At 35.2% G+C, this 24,277-nt stretch overlaps 1 protein-coding gene across 4 annotated transcripts in view; it reads right to left on the bottom strand.

Moving 5' to 3' along the window:
- Window positions 1-19,976, bottom strand: part of LOC149802900 (hexosaminidase D-like) — an 88,176-nt gene extending 68,200 nt beyond the window's left edge. The window contains exons 1-3 of one of the 4 annotated variants that reach the window (XM_089952395.1): window positions 19,186-19,272; window positions 7,082-8,033; window positions 6,059-6,136 (exon numbers count right to left, since the gene is read on the bottom strand). In XM_089952395.1, the coding sequence (XP_089808521.1) occupies window positions 6,059-6,087 (29 nt within the window). In that variant the 5' untranslated portion in view covers window positions 6,088-6,136; window positions 7,082-8,033; window positions 19,186-19,272. Of the gene's footprint in view, window positions 1-6,058; window positions 6,137-7,081; window positions 8,034-19,185; window positions 19,273-19,887 lie in introns of those variants that run through there. The other 3 variants (XM_089952394.1, XM_089952396.1, XM_089952393.1) reach the window with 3 other exon arrangements.
- Between the last annotated feature and the right edge of the window lie 4,301 nt (window positions 19,977-24,277).

The following is a 24,277-nucleotide window of genomic DNA, read 5'->3' as shown; positions in this document are numbered from 1 at the left end:
TATATATGCCTTCTCTCTTTTCATTACAGGTGTATTTCCCATTTAATATGAATCGATTTAAGATGGTAACTGTGCCGATGAAGCATGTATTTTGCTGCCTGCATTTATTACCTAACCCCCATGCAAATTTCTGGGAGTACATGCATAATCTTCAGTTAACTAACCTGGTTGTTTATAACATGGTTCAGTCTATAACACAATCAGGTTCTATGGTTCCCAACTACCATATTATAGCGGGCTCACACTAGTAGTTTCTTTAAAGAAAAAACCCAAAGCTACTTAAGTGGCATCATTCAAAACAATTCAACAGATACATGTATATCCAAACATGGCTTTAATAGAAATTGACATACTTCTTCGTGTTACCAAGCTTACAAAACACTGCAGTTGAAAACCCAGAGGCATGAACTTTGACCTTATTGAAATCAATGTCATAGTGCAGAATATGAACTTGTTTACTGAAATGCTACTAAAGATAAAGTTTGGTAAAATTTACTTGTACATGTAAAAATCATTGTGTTAATCAGTCATATGAAGTACAAAAATGCAAATAGTGATCTCTGACTTAACCCCAAGGTCAATTAGGTCTGGTTTTCAAACTCCTTCACAAAAGTGTGCATATCAGAGGTCTCGGAAACAATTAATCACTCATATTTGGATGCCAATTTTTTTTATTGGGGATGCAGAAAATCAATTTGGGGGAAGTCCTCTGTATGCATGTAATAGGTGGGTGGCAAAATTCAAAGGCTTGCCAGCATGCTTGAGCCACATGCTGTGTAGGAAATGTGTTGATCAAATTGGCTGTGCTAATATTTACAATGACAGAATTTAGTGGCTGAAAGCGCCCCCCCCCCATGTACATGTCGCAATTTTAAGAGTACATCAAAAGAACATGCTGCAATAGCTGGGCAGCAAGACCAAAGGTTTTGACTGGCACCTGGGTGGGAAAATCTACTGATATTTACAGTGCTTGAATTCAGAGGCAGAAAGACCCAGAGATGTACATGTCATCATTGATAACAGTATATCAAATAAACAACTTTAGCTATCATTATTGTGTTCATTTCTGACTGTAGCAAAATAAGCAGTACATGTGACCTTGGAATCAAGACATGTTGAGACTTAGACTTGAATGAGTATTTTGGTGTTCAATGGCAAACTGACGAAGATTTTAACAAGATTCAGGAGAGTGGTAAAGTTGCTAGAACTGATAGTTTGGATGGGACAGTAGCCAAGTGCCTGGCTTAGTGCTTTGAATAAGAACTTCCTTGGATTGTCAAAATTCAGACTCACTCTGATGGATAAACAAGAGCTATGTCAGTGTTAAAAAGAATGTAGAAATTAAACTCAATGGCAACCAATAGTTCTTATAATTTGCATAGTTTTCTGGGAGGGGACTGCAACTTTTGCTGGTGGGACTCCTATTTTTACAAAAATGGGAGTCCTGGACTCCTAGTTTTAAAATCCTAGTGAGACCTCTGCAAATGCTTATCAGATCTGCACCATTCATTCAAACACCATTAAATATTGCAAGAAATGTTGTAGTGAAAACTTCATACAATGCCACCATTCATGCAACTGTAATAGTGATAAGAAATTTTTTTAGATGGTCACTATGGAACCGTAATGGAAGTTAGATGAACACCATTTTCATTTAGAATTATGCTAGATCAGTGCTTTAAGGACAATTATGCTGATCAAGAATTTTGTTATGGCTGTCAAGCGAACAATTGGAAAGTTTAATCAGCATTATCTTAATACACCTCTCCCTTGAGAACTCACGCACATCGAGGTCCAAAAACATCGATCGCACTATAAGTGAGGCACAAGTTATCGAGGGACCTATAAAAAAGCTAAAACCAAATAAAGGGATCAATGTAAGGGCAAAACGGGAGGGGGGTGGGTGGGTTGACAGGTTATAGTGTTGAATACTCAATTTATAATCGAGCTGAGATTAACTGTGAATAAATACCTCTTTATAATGGTGTACTTTGTTTATTTTTTTCCTCATAGAGCAACATTAATTTCAGGATAAATTACAGTATATTGAGGAGATCATCAAAAACATTATTTCACATGGTTTCTGTTCGCCTAACACATTAACCCCTAGCGATGAGTTAACGTGGCAGGAGGTAGTAGCCTACTGCTGAGCTCTGTAGCATCATGGTCATGCAAGATACACTAAAGTGGGTGGTATTATAGAACGGTAGACAGATGTAGCTCTACAATGATACCAAATAATCTGGAATATCTAGTTGCACTACAAAATACAGATTTTAAAAAAACTCATTTTTTGGACCCGACTTTTTCTACCCAAAATTTGCCCGTGGTTGGAATCTGATTTTGTGTTCGGATTTTGGACTTTTTGGTCTCAGATCTAAAGCAAAAAGTAGGATAAGATGGACATTTGGAATAAAGAGTGGTCTCGATACAAAAATAATGGCTCTGTTTAGCAAAAAATAAACAAAAGAACTCCAACTTTTACCCTTCTGCTCATGCACAAGCCAAATAGCCAATGAAAAACAATGTTTCTAACACAACTAGGCAGTATGTTATTGAAAATCACCTGGGATTTGGTGTTTTCGGATCTATTCAGAAATAGCATTCAAAATGTGTTTCCTACTCGATTTTCAGATAAAATGACAAAAACCTCCAGAGGTTAATGTGTTAAACAGTGCATTTTGATGATGTCACCAAATTTGAATATTCCTTGCGTATTTAATGACTTGTGCATCGACATTGCACATAAATTACAAATTTTGCCACTCTTTGACGATTTGTAAAAAAAAAAATCTTTCAGAAATAGCATTCAAAATGTGTTTCCTACTTGATTTTCAGGCAAAAATGACAAATACCTCCAGGGGTTAATGTGTTAACATGTGTACCACTTCACACATTGTGTACTACATCACTAATTTGTGTGTTGAATTGGATTTTTTTGTGTACCTCCCTTGCTTGTTTTGATACAAAAAACATATTCAAAGTGATAAAACAACACAGGTCTTTTTTAATTATTTTTTAATGCAACAAACACTTCCCCAAGTTGTTGATCAAAACAAAGCCAGCATGCAATTAGTTTCTCACAGAAGTACTCATGGGTTTCGACGTGACGGTCAATTGACTCTTTTCATGTTTTCATAGAACAGAACATGTTGTGATTATAATGTTTACACTGAAACGAAATTAAAGGATTAGAATGTGACTTTCACAGAATAAGACAATTAATTGGTGTTTATTTTATTCTCTGTTGCCACCTGTTACCATTTACCAGAAGTTTTCATTGATCGATATTTCACCAGACTGTTTATTTACAGTGTATTGACAACTATTTATCATAAAAAAAACTTACATAATATATATCTTATTTAGAACTAGCAGATTTCACAATATGGATTCTATCTTTACAGGCATTAATCACCATTTTCGATGATAAAACGAGTGATGTATCAAGGTTTAATTTACCAATTCTTATCGTAATTTTTTCACGTTCTGCATATTTTAAAGATATTTAAAATATATTTTCTATGGGGAAATAATCTGGAGCCACACCACACATCGCATTATAAGTTGGATCGCGAGTTATCGAGGGATTGGTGTACTACAATAACTTGATACTACAAGAAAGTTTTTTTTTATATTAAATATTGGCATGGCCATCACTGGGAGGATTAGCTCTTATGAGATTTTACAAATTTGTAAAGGTCACACAGGTGTCATTTTCATTTAGTGTTACAGTGAAAAACCCATGTTGATACAACCATCCCTTCAATAAGCGTCAACAAGATTTGCAAGATGGCCATCATTGCTAAGACCAACTAGACTTCATAAGAAGATTCTCAATGAAAACCCCATATCTATGAGACAATCTTAGCTGCTTGATGTTCTGCATGATAAATACAGAAGATGAGTTTATTAAAAGCCATTGTTGGTTGACTTTTGTATGGCAACAGATCACAGAAAGGATTACCAGTAACAGGTCTTCCACATATCTGCATGATCAGCAAGATGTGTTTGAAAAAGAGTAAGTAGGGGATCTGCTAGAGTAGCTTTAGTGATAAAATAATGCAAATTTGGCAGTCATATGGACTGTTACCAAACAAAACAGTTTAAGTGTACTGATTACAACAGTGGATTATCAGACACACAGGTAATTGTGGTTGTACCATAACCTACCAGGAATACAATATTTGACACTGACTGAAAACAACAGTGGAGTCAAAGCAATGGTGATGTCAAAGTCAAGTACAATGGTTGTGATTTAAAGTTTTCTGCTGATGGATGTTCAAAATCCTTTTAAAAATTAAAATTAATAAAAATGTTTCATTATGGAGTCAGTAATGTTACTGTTATATCTGGAATTAATTTACTTCCAAGCTAATTAGGACTGTGAAAATCGTGTATCGGAAAATGTGTTCTGGAAATTGGACCATGAAAACACCAACGAAAGTTGATAAAAAATAATACTAGTATGACAAAATTGATGACTGTAAATGAATTTGAAAGTGATCGCCACCAATTTGATCATGTCAGATCATATAACCCAGTAATAAAAATTCTCATTTGTGCATGAAATGTAGCAATTACGGCAAAAAATTTTGACCAAGGAGTTCAACGGAATTGTATGCTATCATAATATTTTTGTCAACAATCAAAAGACACAAGACGATTATATACATTAGATGTGGTCTCTGTAAATAGAAAGCAGGCCACAACAACATCAGAGCTAAGACAGAAGATGATAAATCCACTGCCCAGCAGCCCGAGACAACAAACATTTTTAGTTTTGGGCAACCAAGTGTCTAAAAGTAAACCTGGTTAGACATTTAGATTTTGCCGACTCTGGTTAAAATAAGCTAAATTACTATGATGTAAAATCAATATGAATAGGCTGCCAGCAGGGTTTTTAATAGGTTGCCTACAGGACTTTAAGACTTAGTTGTCATTCATGTCACATGGTAATAGGCTGACTACAGGGCTTTTAGACTTAGCTGTCATTCATGTCACATGATAATAGGTTGCCTACAGGACTTTTAGACTTAGTTGTCATTCATGTCACATGGTAATATGATAAAAATTCTTTATTTCAGACTAAATAGTCCATAAATCTAAATTAAAATATAGATAAAAATTAAAAACATTGTAAACATAAAAGAACATATATATCATACGTACAAGTATACAGATAAATCTACACAATTAACTGCTCCCTGCATTGTTAAGAATGAAATCAAGTGGCACATTTACAGTAAAGTTAATCGATCTGCTAATAATTTGAGAATTTAAATGAATGTCATATACATGTTGCCTACAGGGCTTTTAGACTTAGTTGTCATTCGTGTCACATGATAATATGTTGCCTACAGGACTTTCAGACTTAGTTGTCATTCATGTCACATGGTAATAGGTTGCCTACAGGACTTTTAGACTTAATTGTCATTCATGTAATTTGGTATTATGTTGCCTACAGGGTTTTTAGACTTAGTTGTCATTCATGTCATATGGAAATAGGTTAACTACAATATATTAGACTTCAGGTCATATGTCAATGTTTACAAAAGATTACACACAGTACTGAAAAATAACAACTACTCAGAGAAGAAAACACCAGGAACATATTTTTACACAAATTAATCATATTCTTTTTTACCACAATTCTTAAATGCTAGGGAAATTCTAAAATAACGAGGTTTTGTTAGGCAACCAGGTTTTGTCAGGCATCCAGATTTTGCAGTCTAACTGTGTGTGGTGAGTAACCATGCTCTGTGAGAATATTTCTAGCCCTGTAAGGGTAGAAAGCTAGTCAGATTTAAATGAAATTCTAAATTCCCCTTGAAATTTGAATTCAAGCATCAGGGAGTCAAATAACATCAATAATATTCACACCCACACAAAACTGCATTACCAGATAGTAAAAGGTATTATTGGAAACATTTTGAAGATCGTATCAGTTTACCTTTTAAATCAATTCTGGATAAATAAGAAATGCAGCTATTTCTAACTTTTGATTTTCACATCAAAGCCACTTAAAAAGTAAATTTTCATATGATTTTTTTTATACCTGTGATTCTCTGTCATAATATGGTTCATCTTCACAGATCTCTTTCAATGCAATAAATACAATTTCAATACATCTAACCTGAAAGGAAGTGAAAAAAATGATCAGCAGTCAGTTCGTACTCAATGTAAAATCTTATATCGTATATCATATATACTTGCTTTTAAGTCTAACTGCAAACAGCAAAGTTCAAGATCTGCCACTGCATAATGCACAGGCAGATCTGCATCTATGCAATTTGTTAGAATTAATAAATACAAAAAAATATATATCTAATCAGCTGTGGATTATTCAATGTCAGATCAGGGTCTATCCTGTTTGCAGTTGAAATTGATATGTGAGTATATATTAGTAGTTTGTCACAGTATTTTCACATTAGCAAAATGATGATTATGAACACTTCAGGATAACACCAAGTACACATAACATCACTATAACACACCAATGTTACCATCTGACATGATGCTGTTGCTATGGGTTTAACGCCATTTTTCAGTACATGATTGGCTATATAGTGTGCCCAGTATATTTCGTGAAGAAAGAGAACAAATGAACCATGTGAAACTACTGGCAAGTTTTCTCACATGTTATGTTGACCAAACCCAAGTCTCGAACCAACACAGACAGAGGTGAGGTGTCAGTGATCAGTAAATTGGCACCCGGGCCCCTTTTGACATAATGCCTAGCACAAGTAACATCACTGACAATATAAACTGAACACTCTGACATAACACTAAGTACATGTAAATTTGTCCTTATAAGATGTACAAAAGTATTTTAATGTGGTATTTCTGTCCCAATATTATGTGCAAACTTCTTTATACGTGGTACTTTCGTCTTTATATGATCTGCAAACATCTTTTTCATTCTATGCTTTCGTCCTCATAAGCAAACTTCTTTATATGTACTTATGTCCTTATATTATGTGCACATTTCTTTGTATGCTCTGCTTTTGTCTGCATACTGTGTAGAAAAAACTAGAAAACATGGCATGCGGTGGGGTCTAAGGAGGATAAATTATCTTACCACAGTTAATTTTCTTAGTGACAAACACATTTGCAACTTCGAGGTCAATCATACCGATCATACCTCAAATGCATGTCAACAGCTGCCATTCTGACTACTTGGGCTATTTACAAAACAAGGACGGACTGAGATGTTACAACTATTTCATTCATAATCTCTTGGTTAACCCAATAATAGAATATCCAAGTGATTCAAATAGACTGGGCTTCCTTTCATGTGGAATGTCCGGCAAACAATATGTATGATAGTTCTGTAAATTACTCCCTTCACATACATCTGAGGCATTATTTTGTTTTGCTGAGACAGCGGTAGTTCCAAATGAGTGACTACAGTGAAAAAAAATATTCCCAAATAACTGAATGTAGAATTCTTGCTTTGCAGTCTCTGAAGAACAGAAAATCTTGCCTGATATTGTATGACTTTCACTTCCTGGGCTTAGTCAACAGCCGTGACATCATGAAACATTGCATACAATGCATAATATATAGAATCTGTAAACTTGATTCAGTCAGAAATCACCATGGCCACCATGAATTTCACATTCCAATAACTGCTACTGAAGCACTTTCACAACAGGATTTACAGTTTTGGATATCTCAGAGGTTGATGGTGAAGTAATTGAAATAATAAAAGAGTTTCCAAATTGTGATAAAACAATGATAAGACAAATCTTGTCCCAGAGAAATATCAAAGTTTGTTTTATTAATTAATAATGTTAAAATCAGAGTACTATATATCAAACCATTTTAAATATTTAATTTATTTAAAGAATTCACTTTAATTGTACATAAACTTGTTTATTTCCACTAATGATGAAGTAGGAATTGCTTCCCTTATCACTGTCCACTGTCCCTATTCATTCTTTTGATTTATGTGGCTTGAATGGGAAATCAAATGTCCTGCTCCACCTGGATGGAACAACATCAGCCAAGACGTTTGTTCACAGACCAATCTGCAAAAGAATTTTCATACCTGGCCTTGAAAAGTCAAGATATTTTGTATCTTAGTAATTTTGTACAGAGAGAAACTAAAGTATTTTTCACAACAGAAATAATATAATGCTAAAATATAGTTAACCATTACATTTCTAGTACGCTAATCCTTATAAATAACTGGCAATTCATATGATAGTTAAGTACTCAGTCTCTAAAACTGTGAGTCACATGGAAAACTGTCAAGGAAAATTGATCACACAGCTTGTTTTGATTTATGATCATCTTTAAACATCATGATTATGTTAATGAATTTATAAAGTGTATGGTATTACCAGTTCATCAGTTTAGAATTGTATTTTTTCCAATGGAACATACCATAATATTTTTCACTTTACTGTTACTTTTGTAGTTTCCATCAGGAATGTACAGAAATTCTGGAGTAATCTAGTTACAAATTTAAGGCTATTAACAGCATGTTATTGTTTCACATGACAAAATAATTCAGCAAATTATTATTTTTTCAAAACACTTGAACTTGTCACAAATTAATTCTGAATATTACAAATATAATTATTTTCATGATCCTTCAATCACATGTTTAAGATGTGCCATGTATGAACATTTGATGGCCAAATGTTTGGTTCAAGTCTGAACTTTTTTTAAAAAGAAAATCCAATAAAAAAAACAAATATTAATGTCATGTTAGTTATGTACAAGAGTATGTTAATGTGCTAAGGATGTATATTCCTTTGTAAGACCTAGAATTATCTTAAGATTTTCTGAAGAGTTGACTTCTGTTTCATTGAATCTGAATTTTTAAGTAATTTCTCAAGTCCACTAAAATATTTTCTCATTTGCTGGGTCAGCGAGTTTTTTTTCCCTGTCTGCTGGCCCTCTGATAAATATCTTGCCCAGGTGTTAGCATTCCACTCAAAGTTTCCCTGCCTATTACAGCAATAGTATAGCTAGTAAAATGTTGACTTTGGTGTCAATACTTAGTATATTTACCAAAAGCTCTCTAATGCCAGCACAATGTTTTCTACTGGGGGTCAGCTATTTTATTTTATTTCATCTCAAGACAATCTTTTTTTCAAATAATATAATGGATATAATGTGAAGAAAACAAACTTTGAAAAAATTTAACAAATAATTTATTCCTCCAGAATAAAAAGTGAAAAATAAGAAAAAAGAACTTATGGTATTGCAAATCAAATCCAAAATTAATCCAAAAATTAAAACACAAGTCTATCAATGAAAAGTTCTAAGTGAATCACAGTTCAAATCCCAATGAAAATCAAAAATGGAAGGCAATGACATCTGTAATAGTCAGCTTTGTACTGTGTCAACAGTCTCTTGCTGAATCACAGAAAATATTATTCCAGTTTTTGAATTCTGTATAAATTCCAGTAAATGTCTTTGTCCAAGAATTATCAGAGCAATTCTGTATTTCCAGGGAAAAGAATCACTTGAATTTCAGAAATCTGAAGAAGAAAAAAAACTGGACACAACATAAAACAATATGACATCTCAGTGTTAAGGGTTGACTGATAGAATTCTTAACATAACATCAGTTATAAGACTAAAACTGATTCCTGGATGGGGGTCAAGAGTTCATCCTTCTACAAAAAATCGAAGTTTGTTACATAATAATTATCACATAATCCAGATATGAACTTGACTCAACTTAATGATTCTTACTCTGAGATAAATAATTTTTAAAAATTAAAGCCGTTTACTAATACTGTCGAACATAAATAACAATAAAAAAAACATCAGTCAGGACAAACAGAAATGAACTCTATCCTTGCCAATATTAAATCCAGTAAACAATATAACATTACAATAGCATGTAATGGAATAAAAAAAATGTCAAACTAACAAACAATTAAATTACATATACATAACACCAGACACTGAAATCTTACCATGTCCCTTCTTTCAAAGTGGAGGGCCATCTATCTGTCAAAATCCTCTCCACAGTATAAATGCTGAACTCCTTTTCAAATAAGGCATCTCCAACAAAAGCCAGATTCTCTGGTCAAGAGACAATACCGGTGACATCAGTCTTTTAGTCTGAGTAGTGTGGAGATCACTAAAATATTTCTTGGTATATCTGTTGTCAAATCTAGCAAATCATTGATCCAGGATTTGTCCCATTGAGGGGCAATCAGAAATGTCTGCAAGATATGCAGTTTATTTTCTGGATATTTTTTACATTTGAACTGATGAAGGAAAGGCATATGCCCATATTCACTCCAAGATTATTAAACTGTTATCAATGGTTTATGCTTCTGAGTTTGGGAATCAAGAGACATGTCAGGGAATTGTATAAATCATTTTATTTATTAAATACATGTACTAGGGTTTCGTTTTTTTGTGTACAACGATACCAGAGGGTAACTGATGTATATTGTACAATATTTCGAAATAGTGAAGTCAGTTCATCCTATGCTGCATGTGCAAAGTGCTTTCAATGGGAAAAACCAAATGCTTCCAGAGCACAGATAATGTAAGACAAATTTATCTGTGTATAAATGCCTCACCGTAAGATTAAATCTTCATATTATGGAATGTCTTGTCAGTGAACAGTCTACTTTAAGGACTTGCACATCCTCAACTGTAGAGCTGACCAGCGTGACCAGAACTATATGAGTTATCGGAGTTATCAGAGTTGACGTGGTACCAGCTGCAGAGCTAACCAAAGAAGTCGACTATAGCAGCTGTGAAGCTGAACCACAGCAGCCGTTGAGTTGAATAAACAGTGTTGCTGATGGGGCATTGCTGACTGAGATTGGTGGGTGCTGATTGCTTGATTGACCAACCTGGAATACTGACGGCTCAATTGACCAGTGTGACTGGTAGCCAAGTGTGCTGGTGATGGAGTTTGTAACTCCATACATGTAATCTTTTAGCCGTGGGCTAATTTTGGGAGTTTGTAAAACCCAGTGTGTTTCTGGGACTGATGATGTTTATGATGATGTTTAGGGTTTGATGCCATTTTTTAGCACACAACAGGCTATACATGGTGGCCAGTATTAATGGTGAAGGAAGAACCCGGGAAAACACCGGAAAGAACCACTGACCCACAAGAAGCTACTGGCAAGCTTTCTCACATACCCACATTGGCTGAATCTGAGACTCAAACCCACACAGACAGAGGTGAGATGGCAGTGATCCGTAACGGAGAGCGCTTTAGACCACTCTGCCACTCGGGGCCCCCATTTCTGGGACAATAAAGATAATTTGTATATCTGTCCCCTTTGTTTACATAATTTCACTATTGGAGTTAATACATTTTATTATTTGAGTAAAATACAACATTTATTTTACTATTTGAGTAAAATGCATCAATCTTTTGTTGTGAAATCACTGTAAATCATTCATCCCTTGTCCGTGTACTATGTAAGGTCATTTATTTGTATTTTCATTATTAAGTTAACTTTATGTTAACTGATCCAATATTTGGATCATATGCATGCACACATTAATGATAATTAATTGCTCATTCAAGTCGTTCATTATTAAATACTGTATTTGTATCACCATCAAAAGTGTTCTGTTGTAAATCCGAAATCCCACCCACTTATCTTTTTACAGAGACAAAGGAGGGCAGTCTGATGTTCCACCTTGTTGCAAAGAGGTCAAGCTTCAGTTAGCAATATAGCAGTCCTTATTGAAGATGATGAATGGAGATGCATATTAAGTAAATGGCCTCTACTTGATAACAATACACTGAGCCTGCCCAGGATGTTTATACTGAACTTAGCACACAAATGTAATTACAAAAATACAATAATTCAAAGGTCCAGTGATTTCACCCTGAAGAAGAGGTTAACTACAACTGAACTGTCTGACATTACCAGGACCATTTTCTTTTATGTATGTGATTTGGAGTTTTAACATACCTTATAACAATTTTTCAGTCATATTGCTATGATGTCTGCAGTGTGACAGTTTATAGTGAAGTCTAACACTGGGGCATCATGCTACAGACATGTGGCATCAGGACCCACCCAGTCAAATTATCCTGACACCTGGCCAACCAGTCCTAACACTAACCATTTACTTCTGAGCACCATGTGAGGTAGTTGCTAGTTCCATTTTTATAGTTCCATTTTTATAAATCTCTGGTATGACTCTGCATGGGAGCTGAACCTGAGACCTCCTGCATCCAAGGTGGACACTCTAACCACAAGGCCACTCACTGGAGCGGTCTTCTTTTGGATGCATTGTTACCAAGCATGGGAAGTAATGAGAAATAGCCTTCATTTTCATGATATTGATTTGACAAGCCTTCTCTTGCAGTGTCCATGTGCTTCTGACCATCACAAAGTCCCATAGGAAGCGTGACTCAACCCTACAGACTATCTTCTGAATCAATTGCAATTTCCAGTTATGGGACTTCTGAAGGCATTTCCATGGCTAGTCACTCCCCGTCACTGAATCTAGTACTTTTTTTATTATAAAGTTTTGGTTCTGACTGTAATCTGGTGATCTAAACCAGGGTTTTCAATATATTTCAAAACCTGATATCAGCCTTGACTTGTTAACTCAAGAGTCAAAATAAATATCTCTACAGAATTTTAAATCTCAATAGTCATTAGGTATCTTTTTAGCTCATTGCTGGGATTTTTCATTATTTTCTTTTTTATACATCATAACGTTCTATTTTTGTGATACACTACTCATACTCATATCCACAAACAACACAAGAATATATCCATACTCATACTGTCATACCCAAAAATTAAACATCGTCCAATGCAATCGAAAAAACAATCTAAAGAAAACTCACACTCAACAATAGCAGAGCAATGATGATTCATAGATGGTCCATTTTGACATGTATCCTGTAAACTGTTGATCACACTGAGTGAAATTTTCATGTACTACGTAAATCATCACACTGAATGATTCAAATGTGATACTGGGGAGTCACGGGTTTCATTGAAGTTTTTAATTAAGCATATAAGGCATACAACATTACTGGTAATTTAACTGCATACTTACGTTTGATTACATGACTTGGTAATCTCTTATGTGCATAAAACATGCATTACTTCTGGCATAAAACTTTACATGCATTACTTTTGGCAGTTTTTTCCACTTAGCAGCAGACAAAACTTAATCAGAGGTCTCACAGAGATTTTAAAACTAGGAGTCCAGGACTTGAAGTTTGGTAAAACTGAATGACAAAAAAACAACAACTGTCAATGATGAAACTAGACATTACTCTAAATATGCCTTTGACACATTCATGATTCTGTGCCTGAGCAATATAAATTCAGGGAATATTGATAAATCATAGTTTATATATATATATATATATACACATGTACAAGTGTAGTATATAAATTATGATCATTTTATGCAACTTTGATTTTAGGGAACAAGCAGTAATTGGTAAAATTTAGAATCTGGGATTATGCAATATTTATTTCAATATGGCTACACCCATGTATTTTGATATGTAAATTGTCAGATTGATACATATCATTCCCACTTTTACTGGACTGGACAAGATAGTTGGGTACCTCAAAAATAAAACCTGTTCCATGCAAGGTGAAACCACGAGTAGACAGGGTAATAAAAATAATTTATTTACAGCTGGCAGCATAGCAGGTGGTACAAATACTCTGCACCCATGTAGATCTCCATGTTTTTTCTTGAAACTTGTGCATTCTACACAAATTTTCACTTTCCTCTCTCCCACTTGCCCTTTCTCAATCCCTAACTCATAAACACACATACATCCCAGACATAAATCTTCACAGAACTTCAAACACATCGCTGTCCAAAAATGTACTTTTCCAACCATTCCTAAACCCTTCAATATTATAATTCATTTTGAAAAATATCTCATTCTGTTAGAATAACACAAATCATTTTTCCCCTCTGTGCACAGGATTGTTAAGTGCCTAATGGTCTTCTTATACTACCATGTGTTGATTCTGATCTGTATTTCTCGGAAAACTACATACATTATTGAACATTAAATAAATAAAATAATCATATGAACATGCATATGAGTTGCATGATAAATAATCCCTTTTCTATTAGATCAGAATAAAAATTCACATCTAAGTGTCATCAGTAAAGAAAATTATTATTATTAGCTAGAATTGTTCCTGAAAAAGAATTTTTAATTATTACTTGATTTATGCATTGTGGCTTTTTTATTTCAACCTTTTTAATTAAAGAAGAAAGCATTTGATCTGTTTTGTATGTTATATGGGCATTTCATCTGTTTTGTATGTTATATGGGCATTTCATCTGTTGTGTATGTTATATGGGCATTTCATCTGTTTTGTATGTTATATGAGCATTATTTTTCCAGCATTTATATGTTACATGTTACAAAACTTCCAGATAATGCTAAAATTTAAACTTTTAACCAAAAAGGTTCAGAAATTAATCAACAATTATCACGTACAGAAGGATTATAATCCTGGCACTATGTAAACTCCACCTAACACTAGCCTTATACAGAACAGCTCTGATATCAACACACAGTTGTGATTATACTCAGTTCTACAGGACATTATTATGGACAATTATGAGGATAACTGGCCCAACTGGCAACGATCAAAGTAGGGCAGTATTCCGGCTACTTCTATTCGTAGAAAGTTAAGATGCACCCATTATAATTGAAATGTGCCTTTAAAACATAGCATGATTAAGCATATACAAAAGTAAAAAGGCTGCATGTTAGCTGACAAGTGACAGAGGTCTGATATGCATGGGATGTCGTATGCAATGTAGCTCACAGGGGCTTGTATTGTTGCTTACAAATGACCTATAATATATGTACTATCATCATCACCATTTAAATTATAGATGTTTTTGCCCATATGGGCATGTACGTGAGGTTAATGTCCATAAGTGGACTATTTAATTGATCCCAGGGGAGGGAATTAGAGCCTCATCTCCCAGCATTACTGTGCATAAAAGGCACTGTTTAATTGAGCCATCAGGTCTTGGGTCAATATGACTGGCTTCATAGACTCTAGCAACCTGAATGTAAGGCTATACTCAAATGGGGATAGATCCAGCACACACTCGAGTTAAAGGTAGAAATTCAGTCTACATTAGCTGCGCTAGGTGTCAATCAAGCAGTATGTGTGTGTGTGGGGGTGTGTGTGCAGGGCTCGAATTTAACACAAATTTCATTGCAGCCAGAAGGACTAGTATATTGAGAAATTTACTAGTCCTGCCAAATCTTTACATATCCTGTTCACAAAACAATGTCACACAACTTTCATGTACATTTACCAATTCAATTTTAAAGTTTGAACAACCCGCAACAAAACTGGATGTTTTCTGTGTGTTTTTGCGAACTGCGTACACCAGTTACACCACATAACGTTCCTTTCCTCGTCATAATTCAGCCATTCCCTGTCTTTTGTCCATTTCTTCTGAAATTTTCCATTACGCTTTTACCTATCATAAGAATTAATCCTCACCATTCTCATTCAACTTTTGCTTTTTTCCCGGTGGCTGAACACCTTCCATCAAATGCCACATTTTGCCTGTCTTATAAGGAGAGAATTGTGCCTTATTTTGAAATACAAGATGTTATAGTATAGCTGACGCCAGTTATTTAAAGCAAGAAAAGGAATGGCACAGTGTCCTTTATATAAGAAAGTCAGAGCAAGAAGCACATGTCTTAGCCCCCTCCCACAATTAAATGGCCTCTCCCTAACAAAGACTTAACTTCAGCGGATGTTCTGCATGATCAAAGCAGTGGATATTGTAAACACAGTTATAAAATATTAGCATCAGAAGATGGTGTTAGTTTCAGCTTGGAAAAGGTGTGTTCCCATCAAACAAAGCCATCCGACGCTTGGCACATTGTATTTAACAGCTCCAATTTACGGTATCATAAGTTGTAAGTTTGGTAATTGTTCCTAATTAATCGGACCTCAATGTATTGTTGAAATTAATAATAAGGCGGAAAATTTTCAAATCTTAGATGCCTATGTTCAGAGATTTTAATTCCCAACAAATGTACGGCATTCTGCTTGGATATCTCCACGTGTATTCAATTATTTGTTCATTCTTGTAAGGGAAAAATATAAAATATATTCATATCATCATAGAAAAAGTAGTTGTATGTAAAGGATGTGTCAATAACATAATCGTAATAAATTGATCTAATTCTTATAATTATTTCGATGAAAATGTAAAATATGTAGTTTCCTGTTTGTGACTGTTGGAGCATTTGGGTAGCGAGCAAAAAGAACCTTAAACAAAAAAAAGTGCAAACTAATTTCTTTGAATAGTTTTTGCAATGTTCTTTTGCGTGGTATACCGCTCTGTAGTTTGTTACTGTGGTCATGTGAATAAAGTGTGATACCACGTAATTTTATCATTTAAATCATTTTCAGATTAATCAGGATCAATTATCAAACTTATGTTGTTAATGACGGGACCATAATTTGCACTGTTAAGTGAAATGCACGAAATCGGATGGATTCTTGTTAATGAAACACACCTTTCCAAGGCAGAAATTGACTTCACCTTCTCATGCTAATATTTTATGACTGTGTTTACAATGGCCACTGCTTTGATTCTACAGAACATCTGCTAAGTCAAGTCTTTATTAGGGAATGGCGTAAACAAACGCTGACTACAGTATTGATAACCAAAACTTACTAGCCCATCGGACAATTAATATTATTAAAGTTACTAGTCTGACAGGAAATCAGCTAGCCTCGGGCTAGTGGACTACCGCTAATTTCGAGCCATGGCATGTGATTAGGATTTTAACATAGCTTTAATAATTTTTCGGTCATATCACTACAATGTCTCCAGTGTGGCAGTTTATAGTGATGTCCAGCACTGGGGCATCATGCTGCAGACATGTAGCATGATGTCACACCCAGTCACATTATCTCAGTACTAGTGTTTGCAGTTAGTGTAGGTTTCCTGCTTCCCATGTCTCCTTTTAGTGCTGCATGTCTAGTTATAGCAACTGTAATTTTTGTTATTTGTTCAATTTCCTTATCCTTGTTTATTTGTTCGATTATGCTGCATCTGATTATTATATAGTTTCTGTTGGGTCTGATGATTGAGAACTACCCTCCGTGAGTTCGCTTGTTATGTTATTTTGGTTTGAGTTGAGTTTTTCCTAGAGATAAAGATTGTGAGATTGTTGGGGTGAAATTTTTGCCCATGTCTTGGGTTTTGCTCTGTTTTTGTGAGAGGTTTTGGATCTGGTTTGGTGTTTGATTTTGTCCCCTGTTTATCTATTTGGTGTTTTGGTAATTGTTTTGGTAATTTATGGTTTGATTTTTGTAGTTTCTGATTTTAGGTTTGCCTGTTTAATTCCTTTTCATTAGTGTTGTTTATGGTTATTTTGGTTTGAGTTTGTTCATGGTCGGTCAGTGTTAGTGGGTTTGTTGTGGGTTGCATCTCTTTGCTTAGTTCTTTCATGGGTAGCTTCCCTTTACCTAGGTATGTTTTTTTAGTCACTTGTTTTTTAACTTTTATGTTCCAGAATTGACTATCTAAGAGTTCTGCCATTTCCCTTAGTTCTTCTTGTTCTATAGCTTTGGTGTTTTATGGCTCTGGGGTTTGGCTGCAATGAACGGTTTCCTTACTTTTTTTGAGTTTTAAAGTTATGTCTCAAATTGTGCGGTTGCTGATTGAAAGATTGATTCTACTGCTGTATGATTTTCATTGGTTTCAGGTTTGGATTTGTAAGTTAGGGTAGGGTTATCAGTTTCCTTATCCAAGTTTGTTTTGGTAATTTTTATTGTGATTCATGGTTTTTCGGCAGGTGTTAATGTAAGTTTTTGGTTTATTTCATCTATCGAGGGCTTGACTTGTTATTTCTGTCCTTGCCAAGTCATTAATTAGAATTGCGAGTGTGTCGTTAAGGTCAATATTTTCTGGTCCTGTACCCGGGTGTAATTTGGGAAAAGTGACAGGTGAGAGAAAGGGAGGAGTTGAGATTGGAGTGCTACTTGCGGGTTGAAGTGCAGCTCGCTTGGGTGAGTTCATCTGTGTGGGTGGTGGCCTTGTGACTAAAATTTAATGTTCTGACAAAGGTGTCAGTGGTGGTTGGGCTGGTGTCTATGCTCCCACTATATGTTATGGGTTGGTTGTTTGGCATAGCTTTTTGGTGGCTTCCACAGGGGTCATTAGGGGTCCTGTTTGGTGTTGGGGTTTTGGCCATTTTGTTTAAGTGGGTTTTTTTTCTCTCCTATCTGAGTTAAATTTCCTGAATGCGATTTTATATGTTGGTTCTGGTTTAGACATGTTTGAGTATTTAGTTATTTATTTATTAGTTTGTTACTGAAGTATTTATTTGTTATTTATTTATTTTGTTGTTACTTGGGCTTAGTTAATATAATGTAGGGTATGGTAGTATTTGGATCATGTGAATATATTACAGTAGTTATAAGTTTCAATGGCCCGTTGTAGATATACTCACTTTGTTCACAATAGTTTTATTGTCGTGAGGTAATACCACTACGGATGTTAGTATGGTGCCTAGTGTTTATGATCTCGATATCAATTGATTCAACTGTTCAAGCCAATTATCCCTTCCCACGTCCTTGTCTACTCTGATAGTCTGGGGAGGTTTTGGAAAAAGGCGCCAAATCTATAATCCTGAGAACCTAGTGCATGCATCTAGTTTATTCAGGCGTAGTAAAATTTATGTACTTTGTTCAGTGAACTTACTTTGTATGTTAGTTTTAAGTTTGGTAATTATACTATTATTAGTGTTTTATTTAAATAGTTATTCAATTTTGATTAATATTGATTTAAGAGATTTTATGATAGATAATAGATTGAAACTGAAATTGATTATATTGCGGTTGAATTGTTGTCTTTATTTCACGTGACAGTAAATCTCACAGTGGTTATCAATAATTGTTAGCGTCTAAGGATACCATCCAGGCGGGTGCTACTATGGTTCCTAGCGCCTGTTGTGTTTTTAAAAGAATATTATTTCAACTGTACAAATCAATTTTCTTAACTGGTAGTAATGATTGAATATTTGGTAAATGGCGTTATATCAATTTAAGTTACAAGTTTAAAGGTTAAAAAGGTGATGGTTTAAAATAATTATGGGTCAATTTAGTAGATTTGATGTAGAGTTAATAGAAATGTGAAAAACGGCACAGAATATTGGTACCCTAAGGTTTAATAAAAATTTACTATTCCCTTTTTGATCAATCTATGATTTCCTTTGTTAGGTGGTATTAAATGGTGGCAAGGCGCGCTGGCAGTAGTACAGCTAGATGGTGGTGGTGGCTTCCTTTGAATTTTGCCTTCCCTATGCCCAACTTTCCCAGTCTCCAACAAGAGGAATTAGGCAGCCATTATCTGAACAAAGCTAGAAAAGTGTTTCTATCACCCAGTTCTTGAACTAACAACAAACAGCCAAATCCATTAGAAGACAATTTTTTAAACTTTACTGCTCATTTGTTTTGCCTGCATCTTCAAATTTCTTTAAAATGATACAACTTTGGAAAGGCTATCTAAATGTCTGCACATGTATAGTTTTAGTACATTACTTTACACATATGAACATGTAAGTTGTACTCAAAGGTTATTCTCTGCATTCACGGGGTCCAATATAACTATTCGTAGTATAATATACACAGCAGTATATGTACAATATAATAACTAGCTATTATATAGTACACATATAACAACAGGTAAATTGTAAGCAACGATACGAGCCCCAGTGATGTAGCCATGCTCGACAATCAATGCCTTCATGGACATAGACAGTAATTATTTCTCTGTGACAAGTATCGCTACATATCTCCTATGAATAAAATATGCAATGCAAATGAAGCTTCCAATGCAAATTATACAATTTAAGAACAAATATTCGATCAAATATGTTCATACAAAACGTAAACAAACCATGTCCTCGATGCGGGACCAAATTGACCAATCTAATTTACTTCCGGTTTTAACTCCAACGCTAGAGAGCTTCAATATTGGACTGGTGGAACAAATCTGGTACTCTCTGTCAGAGTAGAAGACCATTATACAACGTCGTTATTAGAACAAGTTCTCGGGGGGAAAAATATTATTTTTTTTAATTAAAAAAAAAAATAAAACAAAAATGAATACAAATAAAACAAAATCACACCTTAAATACACAACTGGGAGAACGGGGGATACATAAATCACAAACCATGACCTTTAGAAACAAAAACCTGGGCGACACCTCCAACTGTTTACCAGCATCTGCTGGAACGAAGTAATGGGGTGCCAACATAACGAGAACAAAGACTGTGTGTGTGTGTGATTTGAATTTTTAACGTAGCTTTAACAAGTTTTCAGTCATATCGCTACGATGTCTGCAGTGTCACAGTTTATAGTGATGTCTAGCACTAGGGCATCATGCCGCAGACATGCAGCATGATGCCCCACCCAGTCACATTATCCTGACACCAGGTCGACCAGTTCTAACGTTAACCTCTTAATGCTGAGCGCCAAGCGAAGCAGCTGTTAGTACTATTTTTACAAGTATTTGGTTTGACTCGACCGGGAAGAACAAAGAATAACAAATTTTTTTTTAAAGTTCTAAGCTTTAACACTCGCAGTTCTATACTCTAAATTCTAGTAAGTTCTATTTATTATTATTCCTCTGCAAAGACTGATTACACAGTGCATTAAATATATTGTATGAAGTAATTGCTTGCAGAAGAGGAATATATATTTTCTCCCTCAAAAAAAACAACAAATTATTAGCCTATATGTAGCAGTGGCTACGCTCAGGGGATAACATACCAGACTCTCGTATTTTCCCCTTATTCAAATGTACAGTAAACGCATTTAATAAAATTTAGGGTTTATCGTCAAATCAATGATTATCTAATTTTGCATATGATGTATACATATACGGTTGTTATGATTGGACAAAAAAATATCACATATATTTGGTAATAATGGTTACGTGATGACATGAGACAATGGATACTAGCTATCAGCGATATACTACACACACGGTGGTGGAACCCTGATGCACATGTTTTGTATACATGTACGAATGTCAGTAACGTCGCCTAATTAGCCAATGACTTCCACCTTTTTACCACATGATTCTTAGCAAAGTACAATGGGGTTACAGTTTGTCAACTAATTCTGAAGAAGGATGTATTATTTGGATTCAGCTAAGAATTTCTCCGGCGATTTAAATAGGAAGAAAATTACTATAACAATCATTACACGCTATTCAAAGAAAGGTGACATTCGCAGACTCTCTCAATAAAGTATATAATAATTACTTTAGGTAGTAAACGAGAAATAAATACATATTGAACACTTGTTAGCACTTAATTTTGTTGTTGTTGTTGTATTGTTAGCACTTAATTTTGTTGTTGTTGTAGGGTTTTAGGCCATTTTTCAGCACAAGATAGGCTACAGATGTGAGATGACAGTGATCCGGAACGGTGAGCGCTTTAGACCACTCGCCACTCGGGGCCCTTAATTTTTTTTTGTGCAACAAAGTGAGGTCAAACAAAGCTGCACAAGATAACATTGTATGATTCGAAGCGATAATTGATAAACATTTCTCCGACAACTTGGGGGTGATTCGAGGACATTTATTCAGGACAAACCTGTTCCAAGCAAGTATGATTTATTTTGTTTGTTATTAATTACACTTTCATCCGTTCCTTGCTCAAAGTTCCTGAAGTGGGCATAGAGCATCTGCATGTATTCAAAGTTGGATTTAAATGATTTTGTTCGGCTATCATTGATTAATTTTTTCGCATTGCAGGTATAATTAGTGTACCACCTATTATACCGACTCATACGGAAGCCGATAAATATACTATGTAACACAATTTTTGTAAGTGTTTTTTCGTAATTGCTTATGCCTAAAAAGCATAGAAAATAACTTTTGTTCCCCGCAAACTTTGCTTTTGTGACCAATACAGTGATATTTTTAAATTTACATATTTCCAATGAGAAAACGGCCGAATTTGTTCATTTTTGTCCACATAAAGTCGTCACAAGAAGAAAAAAAAACATGAATCAAAATTAATATTATTTATACTAAAGTAATTCAAAATTGACCACACATGCTTTAGAAGTGAGTAGTTTTTCGAGATTTACGATTATACTGTAAACCAGTTTCACGAATCAGCCCTCAAATGTAGTCTCCCATCATATTCCCGTTATACTGTCCTTGGTAGCGGCGTTCAAAGTCCATTATATCCTGATGGAAGCGCTCGCCTTGCTCCTCTGAGTACGCTACCATGTTCTTGAATTTATCAAGATAAGCATCAAGGATATGGACTTTGAGAGATATCCTGTAGCCCATTGTGATGTACTTCTTCACCAGAGTCTCAACCAGCTCCGCATAGTTTTCGGCCTTTTGATTGCCTAGGAGGCGCATTACCACTGCGACAAAGTTGTTCCGAGCCGCTTTCTCCTTTACTAGTGAGCTTCTTGGGGAATTCATTGCACTCCAAAATCTTCTTTATCTATTGTCCGACGAAGACAACGGCTTTGACCTTTGCCTGCGACAGCTTAGGGAAGACATCTTGAAGGTACCTGAAGCCTGCCGACTCCTTATCTAGAGCTCTGACAAATTGTTTCATAAGGCCCAATTTGATATGCAGTTGTGGCATCATCACCTTCCGGGGGCCCACCAGTGGCTCCCACTTGACGTTTTTCCTCCCCACAGAAAACTCTCTGTTATTTCTAGCTGGGTTGCCACCGGCTTTTGCATTGTATTAGTCATAATTGTATCGATTAAAGAAGTACAGTGCGTTGTAAGTGTTACCATACACACACAGTACTGTAATTTTCAGGTATTTTGTGGGTGGGAGGGGTGCCAATTACGGCGAGAGACTGAGAAATCGTATGGTTGTGCTTTTTGCTTGTGCGTGAGTTGCTTTATTTAAATTAAAGTTTGGTCGATTGTGTTTTACCATTAGTTTATGTTAAGTTGAAAATTGTATATAAGGAAACGTGTATGTTATTCAGCACAGTTGTATTTTAGCACGCATAAACGGACAGACAAAGGAGTCGGGTAGGTGGGATTGGGTTGGTGATACAATAGATACTAACCAATGGGCTACCGGAGCGGTCCTATGCATAATGGAGCGGTTATATGTGGCCCAAACATACTGATGCTCAAATATAAACTACATCGTAAAGTCAATTGATTTGATAATAAATAGGCTAAATAATTTAGATAAGGAAATACTTACACTTATACGGAACTTTAAAATGCATTATCAAAATAAAGAACCTCTACATAGAGATAAGACAAGGGGAGGTTTAGCCCTCCCATATCTCCTACTTTTAAAAACAGCAAACACTGTAAATAGATTTTTTTTTTAAATCTCCGCTCCGGAGGCCTAGTGGTTAGAGCGTCGTGGGTTGAATCCCCGGTCGAGTCATACCAAAAACTTGTACAAATGGTACTAACGGCTCCCTCGCTTGGCGCTCAGCATTAAGAGGTTAGTGTTAGGACTGTTCGTCCTGGTGTCAGGATAATGTGACTGGGTGGGACATCATGCTACTTGTCTGCGCCATGATGTCCCAGTGCTAGACATCACTATAAACTGCAACACTGCCGACATCGTAGAGATATGACTGAAAACTTGTTAAAGCTACGTTAGAAATCCAAATCACACCAAAAAAGTCAAATCATAAAAGGCCCCCCCTCTCTCTCTCCTTTCAAAAAAGCTAAGTACAAAGACACTTTAGATATGTAAAGGAAATTATTATAAAAAAAGAAAACATACGAATGGGTTATGGATGAGTTAACAAAACATGCTAGGTGCAAAGTGAAACAAGATAACTGGGGAATAAGATTGGAACGAGTGTGGAAAATTTGGGGGAAAATCAAATAATTGAAAATAAAAAGTACGATGATGAAATATTTGCATGATGTTTGGTTTACGGTGGACGTCAGACGCCACTTGATAAGGGTCATCCAGAAATACCCGGGATGTAAAGCGGTCACTTTCACCAAATATATCATGCAATTACATAATGTGAGGGTAGTAAGAACGAAAGTAATTATGGAACTTTGTAAAAAAAAAAAATGAATATATTTATTTTACAAAAATGAGAGAGAGAGAGATAACGGAGAAATAACTTCCTATATTTAGACGTAAATTTTGGGCAAAACACGATAAAAACAACAATTATAACAAATTATATAATAAAAACTATGGTGGTATGTGGCCAAATTATTAGAATAAAAAGAGTGAACTTTTTAGAAACTACTTTAGTAACTGTCCAGGGTCGCTGGTGACCGCCGTAGCAG

This window comes from Sinohyriopsis cumingii, chromosome 3, assembly GCF_028554795.1.
Source record: "Sinohyriopsis cumingii isolate HCF-2022 chromosome 3, ASM2855479v2, whole genome shotgun sequence".
Classification (NCBI taxonomy): Eukaryota; Metazoa; Mollusca; class Bivalvia; order Unionida; family Unionidae; genus Sinohyriopsis; species Sinohyriopsis cumingii.
Note: the sequence above shows the minus strand (reverse complement) of the source record. Positions and strands in the feature narration are given on the sequence as shown.